The 15018-nt window shown below is 42.9% G+C and overlaps 1 protein-coding gene across 3 annotated transcripts in view; it reads left to right on the plus strand.

Annotated features, from left to right (window-relative positions):
• The first annotated feature begins 241 nt into the window (after positions 1 to 241).
• Positions 242 to 15018, plus strand: part of DSP (desmoplakin) — a 39430-nt gene continuing 24653 nt past the window's right edge. The window contains exons 1-4 of one of the 3 annotated variants that reach the window (XM_054059376.1): positions 242 to 641; positions 10624 to 10726; positions 12356 to 12504; positions 12854 to 13028. In XM_054059376.1, coding sequence (XP_053915351.1) covers positions 448 to 641; positions 10624 to 10726; positions 12356 to 12504; positions 12854 to 13028 — 621 coding nt within the window. In that variant the 5' untranslated portion in view covers positions 242 to 447. The remainder of the gene's footprint in view (positions 642 to 10623; positions 10727 to 12355; positions 12505 to 12853; positions 13029 to 15018) is intronic. The other 2 variants (XM_054059377.1, XM_054059378.1) reach the window with 2 other exon arrangements.

The following is a 15018-nucleotide window of genomic DNA, read 5'->3' on the forward strand; positions in this document are numbered from 1 at the left end:
GCCTCAGGGCTTCTGCAGGTGCTGTGGGGAGGTCTTTAGCGGGCTGCGACCTCCAGCAGCAACTTAGGGAGGCTGGGAACACCGGTGGGAGGCTGGGAGAGCCCTTTGGGAGCCGGGGCGGCCACCGGGGAGCGACACCGCGAGAAGCTCCCGGGGCAGCGGAGGGCGCAGGAGAGGCGGCGGCTGCTCCACGCCCAGGAGCGCCTCTTAAAGCCGCTGGCGAAAGGTGTGGCTTCGCCTTTTCCTCCTCTGCTGGCGGGGAGGGGACGGGACGGGACCTCAAGCTCTCGCCGCCGCCGCGCATCGCATCCCCCGCACCCGCGGGTCGCGTCCATCCCCGCTCCCTTTCCTCGGGTCCCGCCGGGGGTGAATGCCTCGCCCTTGGTCGGGTCTGAGCCAGCGTCCCCGTCGTTCTCCCCCTGCCCCTTCCTGTCCCCCGGGAGCACCATGAGCATCAATGGGGGCTCCCACCCGCGCATCAACACGCTGGGGCGGATGGCGCGGGCGGATTCGGGCACCGACCTGCGCTACGAGATGAGCTCCCATGTGGTGGGGAGCGGCGGCGGCGGCGGCACGCACACCCACAAGACCTACTACTACCAGAAGACCTACGGGGGGGACTACGCCTCCGATGGATACGGGTAGGTGAGGGGGGGAGCGGGCTCCGGCGTGGGGAGAGCCGCCCGCAGCCGCCCGCGGGTCCGTCTCCGAGGTGTGCCAACTTGCCAGCCTTGATTTCCCCCTCCCTAAGGAGTCTGAGTTCTAAAAGGCTTCTAAATGCAAGCGAAGAACCTGATTTTTTTTTAAAAAAAACTCGGTGGGGAGCCTTAAATTAAGTTCTAAAGGAGCCCTAAGTTCTAAAAGGCTTCTAAACGCAAGCAAAGAACTTCTGTTTCTTCGTAAAAACAATTTCGGTGGGGAGCCTTAAGTTCTAAAAGGCTTCTAAATGCAAGTGAAGAACCACATTTTTTTAAAAAAAAATTCGGTGGGAGCCTTAAATCAAGTTCTAAAGGAGCCCTGAGTTCTAAAGGGCTTCTAAATGCAAGCAACAAACCAGAATTTAAAAAAAATAATTTCGGTGGGGAGCCTTAAGTTCTAAAGGAGCCATAAGTTCTGCTAAATGCGAGTGAAGAATCAGATTTTTTTTTAAAAAAAAAAAAAAAAAAACTTGGTCAGGAGCCTTAATTTAAGTTCTAAAGAAGCATGAAGTTCTAAAGGAGCCCTAAGTTCTAAAAGGCTTCGAAATGCAAGTGAAGAACTTACGATGTTTTAAAAACAGCCTTTTGCTGGGGACTCTCTGTTAAGAAATTCATAGAATCATAGAATAGTTTGGGTTGAAAGGGACCTTAAAAATCATCCAGTTCCAACACCCCTGCCATGGGCAGCGAACGGCAGCTGCCGTTCCAACAGCTCCATATCCTTCTTATGTTGAGGATTCCAGAACTGGACACAGTACTCCAGATTGAGGTCTTACAAGAGAAGAATAGAGGGCAGAATCACCTCCCTTGATTAACAGGATGAAAGGCAGAATGGAAGCCTCGGTTTCTTCCCTTTGTGCTCTGGGTCAGTGTTGGCGATAGCGACCCAACAGGTCCCTGCTGATACAACCTAGCTTTGCTCAGTGGGGCAAAACAAGCTGTGCCAAGGTAAATTCCTTTATAGACTCATAGTATGGTTTGGGTCAAAAGAGACCTCAAAGATCATCCAGGTCCAACCCCCTGCCATGGGCAGCGACCTCCCACCAGACCAGGCTGCCCAAGGCCCCATCCAACCTGGCCTTGAACACCTCCAGGGATGGGGCATCCACAACTTCTCTGGGCAACCTGTGCCAGTGCCTCACCACCCTCACAGGAAAAAGTTTCTTTCCAGTAGCTAATCTAAATCTCCCCTCTTTCAGTTTAAAACTGTTGCCCCTCATCCTATTGCTGCATTAGCCCCTGCCCAGCTTTCCTGTAGGCTCCCCTCTCGCTGTCCTCACCAGCAGCTGAATTACTAGAGCTATAAAACAATTTTAAGTATTGGGAATCATTGTCTTATTCATTTTCTAGTTTGTTTCTGTCTTGGCCATGATGTTTTATACAGTGATCCCTGATATTAGGTGGTTGGCGAGCATAGATAGTCTGCTTCCCCCTCTCTCTACTTTCTTAACTTTCTGCTTGCCATGTTTCTTCAAGCACAGTAAAGATCTTGCAGGCAGGGTACTGGCTATGGATCCTGGTTTGGAGAATGCCTGCTTTCAGGGATGCAGCTGTACCAGCAATCCATGCAGATCAGTTCTGGCAAAATAAGTGCAGTAGTCGTGAAGACATGTCCATTAATCCCCTTGGCTGTGAGTACATGAGACTGAAAAGCAGCAGACAGCGGTTAGTCACCGAAGGAAACGGCACTGGTATATGATAAGGCACCTAAAAAACCACGGCTGGTGATAGACTTTTTTACGTGTGGAATGGCTTCATTAAACCTATCGGTCTAATTATTGATGCCACTGATTTGGGAATTGATTCAGAAGTGCTGTTGTGTAATATATGTTAGAATTTATTGCCTAATTTTATGGAGAGTTCATCATTAGTTTGCAGAAGGGTGAGAATTAAACATATATAGTAAATAAACAGCAGATGAGAACAGGCAGGGTTTATTAAATCAAGCAGGTTTTTTAAATGGATGTAGAGAATTAGGATTTACTGTAGAGAGCACTGAGAGCTCTGTTTAGGTATGTCAGACCTTTTGCTAGAAGACCACTGAATGAAAGACAAAACTTGCATTTCACCAATTTTTTGTTTCTTACTTTACTCGTTTTGTAGTTTTAGTTCCTCACCTGACTTTCAGTTTGGTGTGTACACAAGTTAGTTAACGATGAATTGCAGTTATAACATGTCTACTTACTGTTACAGTAGTATGAGAACACCTATTTGTCCTATATAATTAGAACAATTTAATACTGTATGATGGGAGAGTGCACATACTAGGACTGTTCTTGTATTGTGTTTGTGCGGATCTGTTCTGTTAATGGCACTTTGCTGCAAATACCTTTAGTGTTTACAAGAGACAGACGTAAAAAATTAATGGCTGAACATGCTACTTTCAAGCTGTTCTCTTTATTTCCAGGCTTACTCTGGTGCAACTGTGTTGGATTCACTAGAGTGACTTCTCTGTTATTCCTGACTTTCACTGAAGGAGAAATACCTTCCTTTAATTTAGCATTCTTTGTGTTTTATCTAACATATTTTAAACCACTCCATAGTTCATTAGGCTCTTCTTTCTTTAGCGATGGCATAGCAAGAATGGAAAGGACAGACCTGATCAAGGCGTTAACAACCTTGTATCAACACCTTTTCATTTACTCGCTCTATAATATAATATTTGTATCACCTTTTTCAAAAGACATATCTGGTAAAGAGGTTGTAATGAAACTTCCTGTTCACTTTATTGCAAGGCTTCCGCATGGAACTAACTATTACTGAGATCAAAATACATATGTGTATATATATCTTACATAGATTTTTTTTGTATATGAAAACATCTGACCATACAAAATACTTTATTTATTTGCAAAACAATACGTGTGTATGCACCTCGCTGAATTTTATGTGGATATTTTTAATCAGTGCTGAATGGATTTAAAATGTCCCGTACAATAAAAAAATGAGGGGCTTTTTGCCAGTTAGTGGAAAAAAGCATCACGCCTGATTTTGTACATACACAGCAGGCAGAAAATCCACTCTATCCTGTGCTTGTTGTGCTTGCAGAATCAGGGCCATCATCTATGGAGTTAGTTTTAGTAATTGCATTCAGCCTGATAACTTTGTGCCGAAGTTTGCTGGCAGTTACTGAACTTAGAAAACTGAGACGTCTTTTTTTCCAATCAGGGAAATTACTGGACATTAGTTTTAAATGCAGTAGGATTCAATTTAGGGTCTAGTCTTGCAAGTTTTGGGGCGTATTCTGCCTAACAAGTCTGTGCTGAGTATTACATTACTCACAGAGCAATATAGGACGCTCCCTACCCTTAGGGCTCAGCAAGGTGCTTTTACAACATTCCCGGTTTCTTCTGGCTTGGGAACTCAGGATGAGCTTGGCCCCGAGTACAGATACACAGCTTGATGGTGAGTCACATGCTCCTAAACTGCCGATTCATCAGTCAAATATTTATCGATGTCTTAGCTACAGAGAGATACAATCTGATACACCGTGAGAGAAGGGAAAAAGGTGGCAAGTTATGCATTTTTATTTGTCTCTGCTGAGATTAGCAAAAAAAAAAATAACCTGGGTTTCATGGACACCATGAGATGTGAAAATAATTTAAGCTACACAATTCTGCTTAGGAATTAATGTAACTTCTGTGTTTTGTGTTAGAAAAGGAGTTAGAAATCCACATCCCGTCCCCTGACATTACTTTCATGGACTGACAGACAAAGTAAACTTGGAGAAGACAGATTCCAAGCCATGGTTTTGCCTTCTGCATCAATCTTGTAGGGATCTGCAGGGTCCTGGTTGAGCTGAGTGGTGATAGTGCTGGTATGGTAATGTCCCTTTTGAGCTCCTCTACCACAGCATTGCATGGGGCAGAAACTGCCCTGCTGACAAACAAAAACGTGGGCACACAGAGACGGAGGAATGTGTCTGAATTGCTGCCGAGTGGCTGCCGTGGTGGCAGAGCCTGTGCTGTGCTCGAGCTGCCCAATAAATGCGTTTCAGCTATGACTGGTGACGCTGCCGTGCCATGAGAAGAAAACCAGGTTGTACCTATCCCAACGCACCTTTTCATAGTTGTGTACGTGAGATTTCAAGCTAGATACCTCTACAGGTGTGAAAGTCTCTGTCAGGTGAGGGATTTTCTGGCGTTCAGAGCCACTCCTTCCAGCAGAGCTGTATTTCCATGGTCTAGGGTGGACCCTGCGTTTGATACTTTCCTCTCCCAGAGCTGGAGGTCGGAGAGGCAGCATGTCTGCAGCCTGCTGCACTGGGCAGGCACAGAAACACGCTGCTGTTGCTCCTGGTGATTAATAACCAGTGGTTAAAAGTACAAGGATTTTCTGTGAATAGGTATGGCAGGATCCCTTGTGAAACCCTGCTTGCTCTGAAGGCACTTGGCCCCAGGGGTCTTAAGATTTCACTAGCCACTATTACATTTTTGCACGTTTCCAATGGTGTTTAGAGCCCAATCATGCAAGATGCAGACATTTTCTGAGGTTTCCTGTCATCGTGCCTTAGTCTCTGTGCAATACTTGGTAGATGGGACTGGTTTCTCAATGCCATGGTGTGCCAAAAGGGATCCCAGTAAGAGCAGAAACCTTTGTAAAGAACCCAGTTATGAAACTGTGGATGATTTCTGATACCTGCATTCATGTTCTTTGGGGGTGGGAGGGGAAGCTATTTTATAATACTATAATTTCTGGTTATATTCTTGTGGATGCTGTGATTTGCTACCTTTTGTCAGCGTATGCCTGTGTGGTTCTAGGGGCACACACACCTAGCTGGCAGGGGGTGGTGGTTTATTCCCGTGTTGTGTGCAGGCTGTGTGCTGGGAATGCAGATTCCAGGTCAGGTTTTAGTTCTAACTTGACTTCTCTGGGCATTCCCGGTAATCCCTTGATGACTGTTTTGCTTGTTCAAACAGGTCTGGGGAGGGAAAGAAGAAAAAGTGTTATTGTTTTACTCTCATTATTGAGTTAAAGGAGTCGCTCAATACTTCGGAACTGCAAAAAGGCTTTTTTTTTTTTTTTTTTTTTTTTTAAAGCCTCCTTCACTTTTTGGAAGAATAAAAGGCTTTGGTTTTTTAAAAGGCTGGGATTATTCTAATTGCGTTTAAATTGTATCTTTGGGCCAAGAGTGTTGTCTTTGTGCTTCCAAAGTTTTAAGGAACTGTGAAGCTACTGTAAGGCTCTGGAGAGCTGTTGCATGTGCTTCTGCCTGTCTTCTTTGCTGTTGGATGTGTTTCTGCTTGTCTCCTTTGCCTTGCTTCTCTAGATGATAATCACCCCCCCAGATAACACAGCAGCCTCTTGATGTGTGTTGACAAAGGCAGAAACCAGAGCTGCTTCCAGTTGCTGTCATTTATGCTGGGGGTATTGCAGGTCTTTAGGAGCAGGAGGCATAGGAGAAAGCAGAAGGGAACTGGCTTTCTTCTTTGCCCCTCGGGTTCTGCAGTAATGCCAGCTGTAAGGCTGCAAGCTCAGTCTTTGCAGAGAATATTTATTTGTTCAGAATGTATTACTTACTCAAGCGGTCCAAGATTTCCGAAGTCAGTGGTAGCAGTAGTCACCCCTGTTGCATTCCAGGGACATTGGCACACCCGGGTTTGCTGTGTCTGTCTCAACTCTCACAAATCATCGTATGATCTTGAGAGTGTTTCTCAGTCCTGTCTACATAAAGCAGGAATAGTTATTTCTTGTTTCTGTGGATCTTGTGAGTATCCCTGATACTGCTTAACAGTTAAATGTAAACCTAGTTCGGAAGCTGTGGATTCAACAGAAAGGTAACAGCTGAGTTTAGTTTAGGTGGGGTATAGTGCAGCAGGGAGGTGTTGTCTAAGCTACCATCCTGCCCAAGGCCTGCTGGCAGCAGAGGTTGGGTGATCCTGTCATTTCTCTGGGAGACCAAGAGCATAGAAGAGCAAGAGCGGCTTTGCCTTGACATGCAACCAGCAGGGCGGCTCCTGTACAGAATGATGACAACGTGAAATTGCTATGCCCTTCTTAGGGTTCTTCTGGCAACAGGGACATTTTAAGGTCCCAAATATGTGACTCTCCTGTGTTTTGAAGTATTCTCATAATTTTAAAACAAAGAGGCTACCCACATTTGTTTTCCTCTGTTCTTTTAATAGTTAATTAAAACTAAGTCATTTAAATAAAGAACTCTGTTTAATAGCATCTTTTTGAAATTCATGAGTTGCCTTCGGAATAAGTGTCGTGGTCTAAGGTTTTGAGTTGGGACAACTAGGTCGTTACAGTCTGAAGCGGTCCACGCTGTTTCACTCAGTTCTGTTCTGCAGAGTTTGCAAAACCAAAGCACTACTGCAAATAGTCAGAATCTTGCAGGTGCCTTTATTCATTAGTAGGAGTCCGTGCACTCTTGTGTCTTGCTAAAAGACCAAACTCCAGTTCTTTTCCTTTCTGCTGGAATGGTTGAAAACATACGGTGTATTTACAGGGGTGCAGTAAAATAAGTGAAAAACCTGTCCATATTTTCACTGTGTGGTGTCCCTGCAGTATTAGTGGGGTCTGATTCACAGGTTCGAGTTTTAGAATCTGCCAGAGTAAAAGTCAAATCAAATTGTCATTGTAGGGGTAGTAATTACAGTGACAAAACATTACTTTAAACTCATTCAGCTTCATATAAACAAAATCAGATGAAGCAAAGATGTTATCAAAAAACTGTCTGTAGTAATCCACTTAATCTGTGTCCTGTGAGAATTGTTGGGGTCTTACATGTTTTTCAGGGACATAAATATATTTTTAGGTATGATTTAGGTTACATGGTTGTACTCTGAAAATCCAGCTTTGTTCTTGCCTCCACATTATGATACTATGTGCGTGTTCATATGATACATGTTCAGGGTTTAGGGTTTGCCTCAGTTTCTTTAGTCCAGTATTTTTTTTTCCCCGTATGCCATTGTGTTGGGTATGGTTTTCCTTTGGTTGGCTGTTTCCTTCTGCCTGAAGGCTGGATGTCTGCATACTCTGCATTGGGGTTTCTGCTTTGATTTACTCATTCCCTTAAAAGGCTTGTTGGCTTCAATAAGGGGATTATTAACACTGAGGGCCTTTGAAACTGCTTGTTAAATACTTTTCTGTCACTCGAGTGAAAAGTATTGAAGATGTATCCGTGTGAGGTTGTGCTATTTCCACCAATGTATGTTGAGGTATTGTCATGCTAAGTATTTCTATTTTCCAAACTCGGAGATTGAGTATATTTGCACAGCTAAATCCTCTTCGGATGTTAAGTCTTTGAGTCCTGTTGACTTTGCGGAGCTTTGCCATCAAAGATCGACTCCTGTGCTGGCGTCTGCTGTCTCTGGGTATGCCCCGTAAACCCCATATTGCTCCATTTGGTAGAATGATGGATTTGAAAGCCATTAGCTCGCCCAGTGGCAACAGCTGCCTTTAACAGGCTACTACCTTGTCACCCGTTATCCTAGTATTGATCTCAGTATTTTGACTAGCAAAGCAGTAAGTTGTTTAGCAGCAAAACCAGCATCCAAGGTGTTATAAGCAGCATTGATGAAATACTGTGCTGTTCTCTGGTTTTAGTTTGTATTGCTCCAGCTTATGCCATTATTATGGTTATGTCTTTATCTGCTAGATTGGACAGCCTTAAACTCTTGCTGCTTTCTTCTTGTGAAGGCCCTTGAGAACTATAAACAAGTAACTTATAGAGCTTTACTTGAAGATCTAAATAGGGTGTGCTTAAGCCACTGATTTCAAGGCATCGTCTCCTGCCTTAGGAACAGTTCTGTGCATCTATATTAAAATATTAAACTATCTTCAGTTTTCCATTTTTTGTATTATTTGGACAATAGTTCTGGATGTGGTATTTTAACATCATTGCGATGAACACAGAATACTTGTAATTCTACTTTTTTATATTTTAAATTATATTAGTAGCTTAATTTAGTTGAAAAAAAAGGCTTTAATTTGCAATTTCTTAGCATGTTTGCTATGACAGTCATTGTTTAGATCTCCTCTCAGTGTAAAGTGAAGCTACGTCTTTGAGGTCAGTGAAGTTACGCTGAAGCCAATGGAATACATGGATTTTTTACAGTAGAATTCTGATGCCCTTCTACAGTTCTTCTGGCTCTAATGGATGTCTGGCATTTAAAGCTGTAAGAAGGTGATTGAAAAAGCGATTGAAGAAAAAAATACTCTTCTGATGTTCTGGAATGAGAAAATTGCTTGGAAAGTTCCTTTCTCTTCTTTTATTATGTTTCATTCATGAGAATAATTGTGGGTATAATTAAATGTAAATTTTAGATGCAGTCAGATACTTCTAGGTCCAAACACAACAGCAGCGCCTAAGGAGAAGGAATTATTTAGAAAAGGAAGCTGATGGGAAGTCTGGCACAAAATCAGACCCATATGTTATTTTTCACAATTGTTTTCTTGAAGCTGTTTCCAAGATATACAGGCATGCGTAGCACAGTAGGGCACGGCGTGGGTGAAGCCAGAGGGTCACAGTGCAAGCCAGGAATTGCATGTGTACAGCTTGTTTTAAGTCACCCAGTAGTTCTCCAGTCCTGTCTCTCGTGTCTTTGAGGGTCTGCACTTTGGTATTGAGGGAAGCTGGTGAGAAGTTGCTCAGATTTTTTCACTTGTTCAAGAAGAGCTGATAGGAGAATGACAGGCTGCTGAAGTACACACTGCAGAAGAGCTCTTAAAATTATACCTTTGAGTGTTTCTCACCACTGCAGTGATTTTTGAAAGGACTGCTCTGCCGTTTTTTTTGCGTTGCACAGTTCCTTTTGTGAAGGGTGTTCAGAGTCTGTTGAAGTTGGTGGAAAGATTTCCATTAAATGACTTGCTGTCTCTGAGCTGGACAGGTCTGCACCAACAGACTTTTTTGATGTTACTGTTGTATGGAAGATTTGGACCTTCAGTGTTTTGTAATGGAAAAGGTTACCTACTGTGAGCACAGGAGTCAGAAAACGAAGCAAGGGTTGTAAGAATCTTAGTTTCTTACTGTCTCTAAGTAGTGGTTTATTTTAGTTTCACTGGAAGTGCTTCAATTTGGGAGCTGCCTGGGCTTGCTTGGGAGCTCTGATTCCATCAACAAGGAATGGTTCCTCACTTGAAGCACCTCACCCACATTCAACTAGTAGAGGCTCGCTTTGGTGGCTGAATCCCAGATGCTGGAAAAGCATCCTTCTGGTGGTACGGATGCAGCAGATTATGTGCAAAACAATAACAACCGTTTTAATCAGTCCTGGGTTTTCCCCTCACTTGTGTTTTCAGTTGTGGAGTTTTTACTTGGAACCCCCCAACTCCCAGTTTATTTGTTGGGAAGAAAGTATGTCCTGTAACTCCAGGCTGTAGATCTGTTTTTGTGGTAGCTCGTGCATCTTGCAATTCCTTCTTAAGTCACTGCACCAGCTTTATGCATTTCTGCTGATGAAAAGGCCCTTCGTATGCTTGTATGGACTTGTTTGCTTGTGTGCTTGTGTGGCAGAGGAGCCTGCTTTCCTCTTATGCTCTGATGTATGGCTGGTGTGATAACATGTATGGTAACATCACACAAAGGCTGTGTTCTAACGTGTTGAGTTTAACAAAGATTGTGAATAATTCATTCTTTCTGAAATATTACCAACTTTTTGTCTATAAAAGCTACAAATGCCTGTACTGGAAGAAAAACTTTATCCTTTATGGCATGCCAGTTTCCACCTTCTGTCCTGTGATGAAGTGAGTCCATGCTTGCTGTTATAGAAATGTAAAGTGGCTCTACTGTCATGGAATGAGCATTAGGACTTGGCAATGCAATTATGTAGAAGGACCTGATAAAACATGTCTCCCTGAAGCTGAGGTGGATTATTCAATGTAACTTCCGTCAGTTGTTCCAAACTTGTATTTCTTATGTCTCCTCAAAGTGTGCGATTACTCTGTACTTATTTCACCTTCTTCTCCCCCACAACAGCCAGAATGGGACCTGTACAGTGTCCAGACGCCAGAACACCATCCAGGAGCTTTTGCAAAACTGTTCGGATTGCCTGATGCGAGCTGAGCTCATAGTACAACCCGTGAGTGCTTCCTGTTCTTCCTACCAAGAGTGATCATGAATATTACAGGGAATGAATGCTGTGCTGTTTCCTGGACTCGCAGGCTCTGCTTCTTCATCTCCTTTCAGCTGTTTGTATGAGGCAACTGGGAGTGGAAAGCATACCTTCTTCCTAGGTCTCCCACTTCCTTCTGCACTGTTCAGTAGAATTTATTTAAATGCATCCAATTAAGAAAAGTAGGACACAACCCTTCAAACAGATTCTACTGCATCTTATATTTCAGTTTTAGATCAAGGCCACTGTCAGTACAAACAACTGTTAATAGTGTTACGACCACTTACACTTTCTTAGTGTGTCCTAATACCATCATCATTTTCTGAGCCATAATGAACCTGAACCACCATAGGAAAACCTTTATTATCTTTATTTTTTCAGATGATTCTTAAGTAAGTATATCAAACTAGTTTAAACTTGTCTTGACTGTTTCATCCTAAATGCATACTGATCTTCTTTGCTGTATGCTACACTGATATAAACCCATAGTGCCTGGGAGTGGCTTACTGACTGACACTAGATTCTGTGCTGGCGGACGTGGGATGTCCTCTCTTCCCACTGAAGTCAGGGAAGGTGCAGGGTGGTGAGTGCATCCTGCTGTTTAGGCCACTGAGATGCAGAACCGCCTTGCAATTCTGACAGTAGATGTGATTTAATGCACACTTTTGGACCCTCTGTGGACAGAAATTCTTTCAGGAATGAACTCTGTAGTTAGTGGTTAATTTTCTTTTCAGCGATAAAATGCATGTGAGCATGTTTATATGAAAATCAATGCCAGAGTAAACACTGCCTCTTGTTAAGGATTAATATTATTCCAGTGAAGTTGAAAGAAAGTGATGTTTAGTTCCAGCTTGGTGCCACAACATGCATTTTCTTTTCTTTTTGAGGGACAATGTAATGAGGTACAGCAACATTTTATTTGCAAAATCAAATCACAGCTGGGTTATGTTTTGTTCAGCATGGCTGTGTCACTGTGCAATGAGATAAAAAAGCTGCATCTTCCTGCTTGAGGTACCATCACCATGTTGCTCCACTGGGCTAAGAAGGTGCATGGAGAATTTGCCTAGACTTTGTGATAAGGTGGGATGCAAATGTCATGGAGCACAGAGCTTGTTCCCAGCAGGCAGGATGCAGTCTGTGTTTTTACAGAGGAGGAAAGTTGTAGAATCTTAGGGAAACTTCTGAAAAATCAGAAGCAATATCCACCAACTCCTACTAGAACAGTGATTGCTTCTTGTCCTCTAAACGCAAAGACATAACGTCTTAACTTAGCACAATGAGTGAAGCCTGAAATAAACATCACTCGGGATGTGCTGTTCTTTATGGAAAGGTTTGATTGGCATGATGTTTTAATAATTTTCTTTCAGGTTTTATTTCTGATAAGGGCTTTCCAGTGACTGTTGATCCTCTGTTAATTTGCCTTAAATCTGGCAGTTGAGACCTAGCAATCAAAACCTATCATGCTTGTTAAAAATAATTAATCCTCATAACATCTCTTTTAAAACAACGAAGCTGATGCTTGGGTGATGAATATTTAGTTTAATCTCCCCTCTCTTTTGTTTTTTTTTTTTCCTTTTGCTTTTTTGTTTGTTTTAGGAATTGAAATATGGGGATGGTGTCCAAATTAGAGGAAATAGAGATCTGGAAGACTGTTTTGCACAGGCAAATGACCAAATGGATATCCTGGATGGGCTGATCAGAGAGCTGAGGCAAATGGGCCAGCCCTGTGAGATGTATCAGAAAAGGTATTGCCAGGGAAAGGTTGCAGGGTGGTGGAATGTGGCTGATTGATAAATGTTTGTGGTATCAAGTGCTCATCTTCCGTGGTGTTGCAGGATGTGACAGAAATCAATAAGGTAGAACTAAATCTGTTTGCAGCGTATTAACATGGAGGAGGGCCTTGCAGTGATATATTTCTTACAGAATTTCACACCTTGGTTGTCCCCATGAAATTTTAGTCAGTATATTTTTTCCACAGACAGTGCTTTCAGCAATTTTTTTGAATACTTGATGGTCCAGCAGGAGAGATGAATTGCCTTATTTCTGTGTTTTCTGGGTGTTCTCTGAGATGCTAAGTGGTCCCTTCCCTTTCAGGCTGCTTCAACTTCAAGAGCAAATGCGTGCCCTGTACAAAGCCATCAGTGTTCCCCGCGCCAGGAGGGCCAGCTCCAAAGGTGGCGGTTGCTACTCCTCTCAGAGTGGCTCAGGCTGGGATGAGTACACGAAACGCGTCACAAGTGAATGTTTAAACTGGATGAGGCAGCAAAAGGTAAATCTGTGCAAGTGTCAGAGATGATGTTAAGACGTAGAATTGTTCAAGTATCACCTCACAGGTAGTAAAGTTTTGTGTGCCAGTAGAAAATTAAAAGTACATATAAATGCTCATATATTATTGCAAGTTCCTTTATTTTTTGTTTTTATTTTCCCCTTCAGTATTGTACATTGAGTTTCCACTGAAATATGAGCATGGACTTAGGGTTGCCTTTCACAGAGGAAGAAGTGTGGGAGTTAGATTTTAAAGTTAGATGAGACACGGCTGTTAACATAACAAAAAGCACTGGCATGTTTGCATTAGAGATTATTATACTCGATATTTCCTTCCTTCCACAGATTTCCTTTATGATTTGTATTTATTTTAACCCTTTACACAGATAGGTCCAGCTTCACAGATTTAACAGTGGTCTGGTATTTTGTAGTTGTTCTCCCCCTCTAATTTGCCTTTATCGCAGTGGGAACCAGAACGTGGAGCTGATTGCCACAGGACTAGCCTTTTGGAAGTCACTGCTGAATACGGATGAAAATGTTGTTGCTGTCTCTTGCATTCCCAGAATTAATTTGCCTATGCATAGCCATTGATGGTGTAACCTGGAATAGTGATTGCATGTTCACAGCCCATAGTCTGTTTTTGTGCTGCTGAAGTGAAAGGTGTGTTTTTGTGGTTGGATAGCTCTTTTGGAGAGATGGGTAGAGAGGATGGAATGAGGTGGCTGAAGGTCTACTTTGTGGGCTGCTTGTAAATTGAAATAGCATTATTTTTATCTCTCTTTATTAGGTTGTTGCTTAGTGATCCTGTCATTGTTATCTGCATATGGTGTTTGCCAGGTGACTGCTATGCAAACCAGATGAGGAGAGGAGAGCTCTGTACAGTTCCCATACTTTTGTGAGTGCTAGTCATATAGTCTAGTTTTCCAGTGCCCTCTCATAGTATGGCATGCTTTAGAGGAAGAAGGGAAGTGGAGATGCACTTCTTGAGTGATAACATGTATAAGCGTTGTGCCCGAACAGCAAGAGCAGATATGATTGCTCTACACACATTGTGGGAGAGCAGGCTCGTGGTCAGACCTGCCATGGTTTGAAGAGTGATGTTGGACAGACACTGGGCATGCTTCCAGCATGAGAGACAGTGAATGGGCTGCACCTCCCGAAGATGCCATGTGACACTCTGCTCAGACAACCCTTGCTAATCACAAGGAGGAGAAACAAATGCTTTATAGCTGTGTTCCCATGCAAAACTTGCTGTGAATGTAGAAATATCTCACTCTCTCCCTTCTTCAGTTCCTAAGTCAGAGCTGAGGTGGGGGGGTGGGAGCAGTAAGCACTTAGCTCCCTGTTGGTCTTTTGAAATATTGTTAGGGAAAATTTATTTTGAACTTTTCAACATGCCTCTTATTTCCACCGTACCTTGCTGTGTCCCATTACCTGCTCACTTTGGGACTAAGATAATGTTTCCCCTAGTAATTTGGTGAGATGTGGGAAAAAGATCTGAGGTGCTGTGGTGTTTTTCTGCTTTCTGTCTGGATGGTTTGCTGACAGGAGAATCAGGTGGGAGAAGGGTCGATCAAATTTCCAGTGAAGAATTAGGGAAAGTGTAGTGAAATCCAGCTGGCCTTTGTTCATGTACTGGCAGCCAACCAGGGCTGCTGTGGTTGCTACAGACTCTTTTGACTCTTCAAATATAATAAAAAGGGTCAAAGTCCTGTAACTTTTAGCTGTCTGAATGTAAAATGGTTTTGTTTCTTGGGTCGTTTTCAGCACTGCCTTTGAACACCTGTGCTTGAGTGTGGTTCAGGGTTTATTGTCATCTGTTGACTCATAGAGATTTGGCTCCCAGTTGGTAACTACCAAATTCAGTCCCAAACCAAGATTAAGATACTTATTTACTGTGCGCATGCGCAGACAGACATTCCGACAGGTGAAGTATGTCTTTACAGCATAAAAGATGATTTGGAGTCTGAGGAGCTGAATTGTGAATTCAGTGG

This window comes from Cuculus canorus, chromosome 2 (genome assembly GCF_017976375.1).
Source record: "Cuculus canorus isolate bCucCan1 chromosome 2, bCucCan1.pri, whole genome shotgun sequence".
NCBI lineage: Eukaryota > Metazoa > Chordata > Aves > Cuculiformes > Cuculidae > Cuculus > Cuculus canorus.